The sequence below is a fragment of the Sorex araneus genome, chromosome 9 (genome assembly GCF_027595985.1).
Source record: "Sorex araneus isolate mSorAra2 chromosome 9, mSorAra2.pri, whole genome shotgun sequence".
NCBI classification, from domain to species: domain Eukaryota; kingdom Metazoa; phylum Chordata; class Mammalia; order Eulipotyphla; family Soricidae; genus Sorex; species Sorex araneus.
Window position 1 is genome coordinate 44,914,506 of NC_073310.1, and position 12,804 is coordinate 44,927,309.

The window sequence follows — 12,804 nt, forward strand, 5'->3', positions numbered from 1 at the left end:
CCCCCGCCCCCCTCGGGAGAGGCTCCCCTGCCACATGCCAGCCCCGCTCGCCAAGGGCACGGGACAGGCTGTGAGCAAGAGCCAGTGACCCGGCCGAGCCCCTCTCCCTGCTGCCGGAAGGAGGCAGAAGCCATGGAGGACAGCGAGGGTCACCCTCACATCTGAGTGCGGGGACCCACCCTGCTCTGGGCCACTCCCTGGGCCAGGGAAGTCATCGCTGCTGCTCTCACTCCTCGTCCTGCCTTTTGCTTCCCTCCCCTCCCTTCTCCTCTCTGCTGTTCTCCCCTGCCCTCCTCTCCTCTCCCCAGCCCTCCCCATCCACTGCCCTCCCCACCCCTCCCTTCCCCTTTATCTTTACTCTCCTCTCCCTTTCCCTCTCCTCCCCTGCCCTCCCTTCTGTCTTCCGAGTTCCGGAGGCCGGGGGAGAGGGGAGCAGGGCCAAATGAGGCCAATGGTTCAGTGTAAGAGTCCCAGGATGTGGTGCTGCTCAGGCCCCACCATGCTGAGGATTTCCTGGGCCCCCCATCGGTGCTTGGGGACCTTGTACTGAGGGTTGAACCAGGTCGGGGCATGCAAGAGATGCTCCGTAACCCATTCTCCCAGCCCCGCTTCCATCTCTGCTCTAGTCCCTTTTGGTCCTGATCCCGATCCCCCCACCCCACCCACCCCATTCCCATGGATACTGCTTGACACCAGTGTTATTTCAGTCATAGTGCCCAGGAGCTACTCCTGGTTCGTGCTCATGGGTCACTCCTGGCAGTGCTCTGCTCAGGGCACCGTGCAGTGTTGGGGATCAAGCCTGGGCTTCCGCACACTCCACCCACTGAGCATCTCCCGGGCCCTGCGCACCGGCTCTTCCTCTCGCCCTTTGTACCTTGGGGGCCCACCAGGACGTGGGAGCGGGTTGGGCACTCCGGCATCCTGTGCAGCCCGGCGGACACACTCCCCTGCAGCCCCCTCGCCCGAAGGTGGCGTGTTTGGGGCATCTGTGGAGCTCCGCCATGCGGCAGCCTGTGGTGTCCGGAGCTGGGCAAGGGGACTCCATCAAGCCCCGTAAAGGGACCAGCCTCAGGCCTGGCTCTGTGTGTGTGTGTGGGCCTCCCTCTCATCTCCCCAAGAGAGAGTCACAGACATATCTGTTACATATCTGTTCCAGTCATGTCTCTGTAACAGAAAGGTCGACCCACCCCCTCATCTGGGCCAACCCACTGAGGCCAGGGGGCGGGGAGGCTGAAAGGGCGAACACAGGTGGGACATTTCTTTAACAAAATGGCCAGCAGCAAAAGTCCCCTCACTGCTGCCTCACTCTCACGCGACCCGGGCCCCCGTGACTTCAGCACGCAGAGGAGGGCCGGAGCTGGGGGTTCTCTTAGGGGGAGGATTCCACCTCCTCCTCCTGTGAGGCCTCTGTCTTGAGGCCACAGCCCCTGGGGGGGGGGTCCAGGCTGTGGGGTAGGCCCCAGAGACCCCCGTGGGCATCACAGCTGAGCTGCCCATGCCCATCCCGGGTCGAGGGTCCCAGAGGCTGAGGGAAGCACGGAGCCACCCGGGAGCAGAGCACTGTAACCAGAGAGGAGGGGGAAAGCGGCACTCGGGGGCAGGACCATGCGCAGAGGGTGGCGGGGAGGCAGCGAAGGGAAGGATTCAGCCCGCAAGCCCGGGCCTGGCTGGCCTCTGTTTTCCTAACGACACACTGCGGACTCCTACACGAGGGCACCCTGCAGAGTCCAGCCTAGCGCTCCTCGAGACTCAGTGTCCCCAAACACAAGGCGCCTGGAGACACTGCCCAGCCGAGGCCGGAGACAGGGCAAGGCCCTGGACGTGGAGATCGGGGCGGGATGCTGGCACAGCGCAGAGGGTGGGGAGAGTCTAAGTCGTGTGGCCTTGGCTGACGATGATGCGACAAGAATGGCACATTCACTGGAGCCACGGAGCCACACGGATGTAAGATATTAGTAGGCAAAAAGGGCGGGCGGTGGTTCTCTCTGTATTACTGTCTCCATGTTTCAACCATCTACAACTGTTTAAAAAATAAAAGGGGATTTTTTTAAATGTACCTATTGTAGAAATGATGCGCAAAAAATGATAGAGTTTTAGATGAAGACAGTTTAGAATTGGGGAAGCTGGAAGAGGTTGAGAGAAGGCTGCAAACATTCTAGAAACTAGGAGATAAAGATCTGAGAGACTCTGACTACAGTTGATAACATGAGCGAAGAGCTGACATTTGCGAAGAGAAAACTTCAGCGTCTCCCTGTCACCCACAGAGAGGAGGGTGTGAGAAGATCCCACTGTAAAACTGTAAGAGTGTACACCTTCACACTCTCTCTTTCTCTCTCTCTCTCTCTCTCTCTCTCTCTCTCTCTCTCTCTCTCTCTCTCTCTCCTCCCTTGGGCAGGGTAGAGGCACACCCAGAAGTGCTCAGGGATTATCCCTGGCTATGCACTCAGGAATCACTCCTAGCAGTGCCCAGGGGATCTGAGATGCCCGGAATCGAACCCGGGTTGGCCGCATGCAAGGCAAGCACCCTACCCGCTGTACTATTGCTCCAACCCTATCCTCCTCTTCCACAATTAGGCAAAGAGGCTTTTCACATTTCACATAGCACAGCTGTGTAATAACTATGACTCCAAATTTGTTTAGGGTGATATCATTTGCTTGTCTTTAAAAAAAATATTTTAATGGCAGGAGGAAACTGGGGACATTGATGGTGGGAAGTGTACACTGGTGGAGGGATGGGTGTTGGAGCTCTGTATGACTGAAACCCAATCATGAACAGCTTTGTAACTCTGTATCTCATGGTGGTTCAATAAATAATGATAATAATAATAATAACAATAATTTTAGAGGGATTTGGGCCACCCCCTGCAGTGCTCAGGGACTATTCCTGGCTCTGTGATCATGAGTGACCCTAGGTGGGGATTGGGGGGGCCTAAGCAGTGCCGAGGATCAAACTGGAGTCCGCCACCTGCAAGGGACCCCTTACTCCACATCTCCACATACTGTCTCCCTGGTCCTGGTTTGCCTGTCTGTTTGCCTGTTTGTTTCTGGGCCACACATGGCTGTCCTCGTACCACGCTCCCCTCTAAGGGACTATTCCTGGTGGTGCTCAGACCATATGCAGTGCCCGGGATCAAACCAGGTATGGTGGCATGCAAGGAAAGTACTTTATCCCCTGTACTATCTCTCTAGCCCTGAGTTTACCTGTCCTTCCTCCCACCTGCACCCCTTGCAGTGCTCAGGGGTCTGTGCTCAAGGATCACTCCTGGTGGTACCCGGGAGACCACCTGTGGGGCCGGGGACGGAGCCGAGGCTGGTCTCCTGTAAGGCAGGTGCCGTCCCCGCTGTCCTCTCTCTAGGCAGTGCGCTTGAATTACCCTCAATTTCCACCACAGGCCTGGGCAGGCAGGACCATGCGTCCCAGCTCCCGAGCAGGAAACAGTCCCAGTGAGCTTGAGTGGCCTGCTCACTCACCGGCCAGGCTGCTCTTCGGGGGGTCGTAGGGAGCTAGAAACTTCCACGGCCCTTCCCCCCACGCCACCACTGAGCTGGGCTGTGGGAAGGGGCCCCTCGAAACCCGACACTTCCAGTCAGTGTCTGAGCTCTCGAACCTGAGCCAAAAAGCTCATCTACTTTTGTGAGGCTTAGAGAACAACTGGCAGGTTACAATGAAGTGGAGTTTATGGCCGCCCCAGCTGCCGGGGGAGCCCAGGACTGGGGGCAGGTATGTGTAGGGGGCGGGACGGAGGGGCTTGAGGCCTGGAGCCAGCTCAGCAGTGGCCAATGGGAAACCAGTAGTAGCAGCCGCTTTTCAGTGTCCCCGGGCCCCCCACCCGCGTGGAACAGGGCGTCCCCAGCAGTGACTGAGTCTGATGGAGCCCGTCCCAGGACAAAAGGATTTTTCTTCACGTTGGCACAAACTTGGTCTGCTGAGGTCGACTGAGGCTTTGAGTAGAGCCGTAAAGGCCACAGACAGGCTTTGGGGAATGTCCAAAGCCAAGGACAGAAAACGCATTGCGTCTGCAGCTTTCCACCCCGTGTGCCCTAAACCTGCATCTCGGGAAGGGAGCAGGACACAGGGGTCATGAGGTCGGGGCTCTTGGACGATTACTTTCTGATGGGGGTGTTTGGGTCTCATCCAGCAGTGCTCTGGGGCTATTCCTAGCTCTGTGCCCAGGAGACCCCATGCAGTGCTCTGGATAGATCTGTAAGCCTCACCCCTGTGCTGTCTCCCACGCCCCCTCCAGTATTTGGAGAAACGGAGTCTGCGTGTTGACTCACCCAGAGCTGCCGGGCGGAGAGGTGAGTCCCAAGGGGCTCAAGGGGGCAGGGGCTGCTGCCACAAACCATCCCTGATGCTTCCAAACCTGCTGGGACTTGGTGATGGCCATGCGCCATCTCCACCCTATGCCCAGATGTCCGAACAAAGGTGAGCGTTCAACTCGAACCACCTCACAGATGTTCACCTAACCAGGATTCTCCGAGATCAAAGGCCAAGAGAACTAAACGGCCAAAACGATACAGAAACGCTTCGACATTACTGCTGACCCGATACTGGGAAGCCTTAAAAGGATTTAACCGTCCATCTTGTTTCCATTCGACTGAGGCCCCTTCACGGGCAACTGACCAGCGGAATGCCAGCTTTGCCTCTGTCCCCTCCAAATGGCCTGGGAGGACCTGAGCAGGACGTAGAGCCCGTAGGTGCTAGTTTGCAATTTGCCCCTTAAACTGTGGGCCGACTCTGAAGTGGCTGCTCAACGCAGGCGTGGAGTGAATTCCACAGCAAAGTCTGTAACAGCTGTTGTGTTTGTCTTTAAACTCTCCAACGCTCCCAAGGCAGGTCCGAGTCCCCAGGGGCATCCAGCTCCATTTAGCTGCTCCTTTTCCACCCTCTTCCCCCCACCCCGGAAGATTCTGGGCAGCTCTGCTCTCTGGGGGAGGGAGGGAAGCTGGAAGTGGAGGTGTGGCAGGAATGCGCAGGTAGGAATGAACTCGGCATTCCGGGAATCTGCCAGGGGCTGCACTCACACCCCTTTGCCCGCATGTTCTCAGCTGCCTTAGTGTCCCTCAGGGGCTGAGAATTTTTTTTTCCATGCCCCCTGCTCGGGGAGCCTAGTTTGGGGGGTCACACCCAGGCCCTAGGCTGCATGTGCACCCCAGCCTGACTTCAGCTGTGCAGGAATCTTGGACAGGTGACTCCCAGGACCTCAGTGAGTGCTCTCACCCCTCAAATGGGAATAAGCACGCCACGGGCCTTCTGCATAGCCTAGCACTGGGCGGGGAGCCGTCACTCAGCTGCCAGGCGGGGCCAGCTATTCCCTTCCTGCCAGAGCCTTGAGGTGGGGGGGTCAGGAAAGGGGCTTCTGTTCCTGCCCGCCGACTCTGTCACCTAGGAATCAGGTTTTTTTTTTCTTTTTGGGTCACACCCGGCGATGCACAGGGGTTGCTCCTGGCTCTGCACTCAGGAATTACTCCTGGCAGTGCTCAGGGACCATATGGGATCCCAGGGATTGAACTCAGATCGGCCGAGTGCAAGGCACACACCCTACTCACTGTGCTATTGCTCCAGCCCCTAGGAATCAGTTTTGTCACTGGGGAGTGAATTGGAGCTGACGGTGGGAAACAAGAATCCAAGCAAATAACCTGCTCCCATCAACCAGCGGCCCATATTTGTTATGAACGTAGCACTGTAGCACTGTTGTCCCTTTGTTCATCAATTTGCTCGAGCGGGCACCAGTAACGTCTCCGTGGTGAGACTTGTTGTTACTGTTTTTGGCATATGGAATACGCCACAGGGAGCTTGCCAGGCTCTGCCGTGCTATGAACTTAAAACAAACAAAAACAAGGGTGGAGTCTATGAGAATCTGAGAATAACAGAGCAAGCCGGGCACTACTGAGACTTTCCCAGAAACTGGGGGGAGTTTCTGAATCAAAGTGGGAAAACAGTGCTCCCCGCCCCCACCCCGTTCTCGGGGGGCTTGTTGCCAGAGGCAAATGGCTTGAGGTTCCCTGTGGGCTCCCTCAGCTCATGTGCAAGCAGCTTCTCAAAGATTCCAGCAGGAGAAATGGGCGAGCGAGTGAGTGAGCAAGCGAGCAACCCTTCCCAGCACTTGCCGGGGCGGGGGGCCTCCCTGCACACACTGGGGCTTCCTCTTCCTGCCACTGAGTCACCAACCCCTGTGCCCCACCCCAGAGAGCCGGTGACTCAGCCCAGGGGAGTCTCCCCGAGCCCCGCTGTTGTCATGGGCCGGAGGAGCAGAGCCAAGGCTGGCTGGAATCCCAGTCCCTTGGTGGGGGGTGTCCCCCAGCAGGGAAACCTTTGCAGGTGTAAAGAGGGAGCTCAGGATGGCTGTGCACCAGGATGCCACGCACAGAGGACCAGAAACTGCAGGAAGCTTCTAGAAGGCCAAGCTGCTCGGAAGGGAGGTCGGCACGCAGAGCCCCGTGGACAAACCCGCCCGGTGCGAGCCGCCGCCCACACTCACCCAGGGCTCCCTGGCAGATGTCGGTTCGGGTGGCTCCTCCGAGGATGAACTGGGGGTCCTCGCAGATCTCCTGAGGGCGAGAGTCACAGGCCGTGTCAGCGACCCCTCCGGGCGCTCGCTCGGTTCCGCCTCCCCGCCCCCCTAGGGAGAGTTTCCCTTAGCCCCCCTCCCCCCACTAAACCCCGCTCTGGGGGTCCTGGTGAGGAGTGGGGAGGACGCGCACAGATACTCCCAGCTAACAGGGCCATCACGGGGCTCCCCACATGCCAAACTACCTTCACGGGCTTCCTTCCTGGGGCCACGGCAGCACCAAGTCAGCCTTCCCTGCCAGACCCTGAGACGGTCCATGCCCAGGCAGGGCCCTGTGGCGCTCGCTCCTCTCCTCTGTGCCTGTAGGTGCGCTGCTTAACCCAGAGAGGAGTTGACCCTTCCCGACCCTGTTCTCCTTCGCCATGTCTTACTACTTTCAAGAACCATTGCCACCTCCTCCAGGAAGCCCTCCATCACGCACAGCCCTCATTCATCCCTGCGGTTCTAAGTCCCAGAGGATCTGGACTCTTCAGTTTAGCCTTCTGTGGCATTTCATCACTGGGTTCCTAACAATATTTCTTGGGAGCAGGAGGCTGGCCTTCGGCCTTCCCTACCAGCTCACAACACTTGGAGCTTCCGTCACAGCTGCCTATCTAAACTGTGCCCAGCACAGTGCCACCCACAGCCCTCTCCTGGCCACAGGTGGCTGCTGTGCCCCATCTGACGGGTCGGGGAGCAGGCCTGTGTCCCTGGCTCCTCTGCTCATAAGTCACTGGTACATCTAACCCCCCCTTCCACTCCAGCTACAGCCTTCCCCGGTCAGGCCCTCGGGCGGGTCCCACAGCAGCCGATGGGAGCTGACCTGTGGCCCTTTCAGCAGCGGCCCTCGGAGTGTGCTTCCTGGTCCTAAAGGGCTCCACCCCAAAGCCACAGCCTGAGTCAGGGCTAAAACCTGGGCGTCCTGCATCAGGGCAAACCCCCTGGGGTTCGAGATACTCCAGCCCCTGTGCACGGCCCTCTCTATGGCAGGAACTTGTCCTTCCTTTCTTTCTATTTTGGGGGATGTTCTTTTTTTTTTCTTTTTGGGTCACACCTAAAAAGCTCAGGGGTTACTCCTAGCTCTGCACTCAGGAATTACTCCTGGTGTTGCTTGGGGGACCATATGGGATGCCAGGGTTCAAACCAAGGTTGGCCATGTGCAAGGCAAACATCCTATCCACCATACTATCACTCTAGCCCATATTTTGACTTTTTAAAAAAAATTTTTAATGAAACACCGTGAGATACAACTATAGACTTACACACTTTTGTGATTACATTTCAGTCATACAATGATCGAGTACCATCCCTCCACCAGTGCCCATTCTCCACCACCAATGTTCCCAGTATCCCTCCATCACCCCCTCACACCTCCATCACCCACCCCCATCTCTGTGGCAGGCACATTCGCTTTTAGTCTCTCACCTTTTAGGTGTTATGGTTTGCAATATAGGTAATAAGTGGCCATCATGATCGGTCTATAGTCTACTTCAGTACGCATCTCCCATCCCGAGTGGGCCCTCCAAGCATCCTTTGTCTAGCCCATGTTTTGGGGGGAAGTTACTGGGCCACAGCCTGGTGGTACTCAGGACTTACTCCTGCCTCTGTGCTCAGGGATCACTCCTGGCTTGGCGCCGGGGTCCATGTGCGATGGGTATCAAACCTGGGAGTGCAAGGCAAATCCTTCACCCCTGTACTATCTCTCAGCCCGACAGATGTTTTTTCTGAATGAAACCTGGAGCTAGTCCCTGACCATCTGGCTTCAGCTCTGGAAGCTTCTGTGGGAGCCACAGTGTCGTGGAGCAAATTCTTCACATTCCCCACCCCTGGCTCTCGAGGCTCCCATGGGTGATAGCAGGAACAATGAAATCACTCTTGTGCTGAGGCAGGCGAACTCTGCCTCAGCCTGCCAGCCAAGCACTCACTGAGTGGACGGAATGAGCAGAGCTTGGGGCTGGGCGTCCTAGCATCATATCGACAGTCCTCAGCCAGCCACTTCCCCCAGAAGGATTTTTCCATTAGATTTCAGAAATTTGCTCATGTCTTTGGCAGCCTCTCCAAAGAAGGCAAAAGCCAGGATGGTGCCCTCTGCAATGGGACTGAGATGCTGCAGAAAGCAGATCCCAGGACTCAGCTTGGGGGGGGGGCAGGGGGAGGGAGGGAGTAGTGCTAAAGGAAATATGGAATGTGCCAAGGAAACACCTCGAGGCAGAGCTAGGTTTGCACACCTGCTGGCGCTGGACTTCAGACCGTCCTGGTTCTGCCTCGTCTCTCGGCTCGCTGACCCTGATCAAGTTCAGCCTGCTTCTGCGTCTCCACGATGGCGGGGGTAATGCCAAAGGCACCCGCCAGGAAGGCTGTTCTGGGGGGTGATGCAGTAACTCTGCACCCATGTCCCAGGAAGCACGTCACCACTCCTAAATGTCTTCCTCTTGTTGGCGGGGGGGGGGGGGAGGGCAGGGGTCGATACTTGTGAGCTCCAGGCAGCATCTTTGAGGCTGGGCGTATAAGCCAATCATAAACCGCCAGACACTGGTAGTCTTGGGAAAAAGTGGACGGGTGGCCTTTACACTTCCACCTGACAGTACTGGCTTTCTCCCCACTGTGGCTGGCAGCACTGAGGGGCTCCTGGGGACTTCGGCTACTTCCCCTCAGCCCACTGTCCAGCCGGGAGCTTCTCTCCCGTGGCCCCTACTTCCCCCTCACCGGGACCTACCTCACTCGCTCCTCTATGCCTATGCCTTGGGGTCCTGCCTCCCCAGATGACAACCCAGAGAACACATACAAGTTGCTCCACCTCTAAAAAAAAAGTCTCCCAAACCCCGGTCCCTCTTTCTGGCCAGGTGCCTGGCTGCAGTGAATTGAGCCCTGCCTTCCTCCCGCTCCCTTACGTGGCCACCACAGCCTCTTCCCTCCTCAAGCCACCCTGCTTAGACCTGCGATGTCCAAGTCCAGGGGGCATTTCTAGGCCTCCTGCCTGACCTCGGCCCCAGCAGGTGATATGGGGACAGCTGTAAGTTTCCAGTTCTAGACCCCCAGGACAGGATGCATCTGGGCTCTGCTCTGGACACCTGTCAGAGACGACATTTCCTAGGAGTCTCCATTTCTTCACCTGGGAATGGGCATGTAAGAGCCACCTTGCTCACTGGTGGGGTGCCACATGACTGTCCTGTTCTAAACAGCCCCGGCCCGCTATCCTGATGTACGCAGGGCACTTCCCTGCTGGTAACTTGATGACCTCCCCGTGCCAGCCCTCCGGGCCTTCAGAAACAGAAACTACATGCCTCGTGCCCAGAGGGGCCCCAGAGAGGTTTATGAAGTCAACAAAAGAAGGAATATAGAAATTCTCTTAGCAAACTATAAAAGGAAGGTGACTACCTCTGCTTATTTTTTACAGTCATGAGACTCAAACGAACCTAATTTAATTTGAGGCTCATCGGAGCCCTGCAATTCATTCATTCACTCATTCATTCATTCACTCGTGTTACGAACAACTTACCACTGTGGTCGCAGCCTCAGCATTTTCAACAGTGTCTGGAATACACCAGACATTGGCTATTCACTGCTGACTGCATGAATGAAACACACCAGGACCATCTCTGGGGGCATATCAACAGATGACGCACACCAGGCGCCTGGGGTTCAGTGGGATGAAGACAGGCAACTAAGTATAAACTGGGACAGCACTAGGAAAGACATTAGAGGGTTTGGTGACACAGAAAAATAAGATGGGAAAGGAGAATGCTAAGACTGGTCAGGGAGGGCCCAAAGTTCTTGGAATGAATAGACTGGACAAAGTCCCAAAGACTGAGCATGAGTCAGACCCCAGAAATCCAGGCAAGTACGTCTCTGCTGGAAGACAGTCTGAGGCAGGGGAGCGCTGGTGCCCGTGAGAAACTGCCAGGTGGTTGGGCCAGTGAGCCGGGCCGAGGGGAGAACATCCCGCCTCTCCCTCTGTTAGTGAAGACGCAGATGCAGAGAGAGTCCACGGCTCTCCCAGGACCTCGCAGCAGGTGGGAAAGAAATGAGCTCATGGTGTTTGCCTTGTGCTCAGCCGACTCTGATTTATCTCTGCTACCTAACAAGTCTCACAGTGGAGACGTTACTGGTGCCCGCTCGAGCAAATCGATGAGCAACGGGCTGACAGTGATACAGTGATACTGCATATGGTTCCTGGAGCCTGCCCAGAAGTGAGGGGATCACTCAGGAAAGCACAAAACCAGGAGCGACCCATGTGGGGGCCAGGTTTGCCCCCACCCCCAACAAAACAATAGGAAGGAAGGAAGGAAGGAAGGAAGGAAGGAAGGAAGGAAGGAAGGAAGGAAGGAAGGAAGGAAGGAAGGAAGGAAGGAAGGAAGGAAGGAGAGGAAGAAGAAGAGAAGGGAAGTGGGCAGGAAGCGAGAGAAGGAGGAAGGGCCCTGGATGGGTTGCACCTTTGCACCTGCTACTGCCAAGGGTTCGGGGTAGCACTAGGTGCTCCCCAAGGCTCGGAGGAGTGGAATGGGGCAGCGATCAATCCTTGTTCCGTACAAGCTAACTGGCTGGCACTGTTACCTGGTATAGGTTCAGTGAGGGAAGTCCTGCTGGTGCCCAGAGTAATGCAATGGACCCCTAGTTAGGGAGGGACGGTTCCTGGGTGCTGAGGGTCTGGACAGACAGAGACCCTGGGCACGATAAGGAAGCCCACGGATTCAGGGAGAAGATTACAGGCTTGTGGAATGAGGAGGAGGAGGAATTGAGCCTGGCAGCATGCCCCCTGCCCTTTGTATAATCACCAGCTCCCACTGGGGAAAATAAACAAGAAACTCTGGTTGAAGAAATCCTGGGACTGCAGGAGCCGATCCTTAGTCACCGAGGCGGGGGACTCACCCCCTCCCGAAGCAGTCCGGAGCAGGACACACTCTTCCTGGACAGGAACTGCCCAGCAAGCCTCCTCCCCTCTCCTGTTCGCTCCCCGCTGGGGTCCCAGAAAAAGTTTCCCCAGGCTTCCCACGTCACCCCAAGTTTTGGAGAACTGCAGAGGCCACTCACTCCCTGATTTGGAGGACCTTGTGCGTCTCCGGCCCCTGCTACGGCGGCGTGTGCCCGAGGGCGCCAGAGGGGCCAGGCCGGAGCCCCAGTGGCCGCGGGCACCCAGCACACTACGGGGTGGGGGGACGGGGGCGCGCGGCCCCTCGTAGGGAACGCGCCGCGCCCTCCCTCCCCGCAGCGCCCGCGCGCCGCCCCCGCCCCGCCCGGGCATCCTGCCCGCGCGTCCTACCGTGGGCCGCTTCCACTCGATGCCGCGGGTCTTGCTGGAGTGCGGCCCCAGCTCCTTGAAGCCCAGGGCCGACGGGACGGCCGGGAAGGAGGGGTCCTGGAACAGCGTCCCCGCTTCCAGGCACTCGTCCCGCAGCTGCTCGTAGTCCTGGTTGAGGTACTTGATGGCCCGCTCGTGCGAGCCCAGCCCCTCGGCAGCCTCGCGGTCCTTCAGCAGCTTGGCCGCGATGCCCGCCATGGTGCCCGGCTCGGGGTGTGCTCGCGCGGGGCAGGGCGCGGGGCAGGGCGCGGGGCAGGGCGCGGGGCAGGGCGCGGGCGGGGCGCGGGCAGGGCCGGCTCCGCAACGGGACTGCGCCGCGCGGGGCCGCTGGTTCAGCCCCCAGCGCGCGCCTGCCGGGGTGTGGCCTCGGCGCGGCCTGCGCCGCCCGGCCCGGCCCGGACGCTGCTGCCCCCTGCGGACGGCCCGGCCCGGGCCCAGCCTGCCCGTGGACACGAGTGGAGCCATTTGCAAACGGAGTCCAGTGCAGCGGCTGTCCACGGAGGCCACCCGTGTCCGAACCGTTGCAACCACGGTTCCTAAAGTCCGGCTTTTCTTTTCTTAAAGCTGCTTAGAGAAAAAAAAAAAAAGAAATAAAAAAAAATAAGCACAAATGAAATTGGAGACGGAGCAATAACAGTCAGCGGGTAGAGCGTTTGCCTTGGGCGCGGTTGACCTGGGTTCGGCCCCTGACACCTCGTATGATCTCCCTGCACCCACCAGGAACCCGCACTCACCAGGAATGACCCCTGAGTGCAGAGCCAGGAATAGGCCCTGCACCCCGAGGGGGTGTGGGGGAGGCTCCAACCTCCCACTCCCACAGAAATAAAAAGGAAAATAAATAAAGTTAAAATGAATGAATCAATTAAGTTAAAAGTGAATGAATAAATCAACTGAAGCTACAATGAATGGCTGAATGGCTGATTGACAAGGTAGCCCCGTGGTGGGGCATAGGGG

The 12,804-nt window shown here is 57.7% G+C and overlaps 1 protein-coding gene across 1 annotated transcript in view; it reads right to left on the reverse strand.

The window, feature by feature from the left end:
- Nucleotides 1-12,108, reverse strand: part of CAPN2 (calpain 2) — a 56,298-nt gene extending 44,190 nt beyond the window's left edge. The window contains exons 1-2 of the mRNA XM_004605413.2: nucleotides 11,812-12,108; nucleotides 6,483-6,552 (exon numbers count right to left, since the gene is read on the reverse strand). Of these exons, the coding sequence (XP_004605470.1) occupies nucleotides 6,483-6,552; nucleotides 11,812-12,048 (307 nt within the window). The 5' untranslated portion in view covers nucleotides 12,049-12,108. The remainder of the gene's footprint in view (nucleotides 1-6,482; nucleotides 6,553-11,811) is intronic.
- Nucleotides 12,109-12,804: the final 696 nt, after the last annotated feature.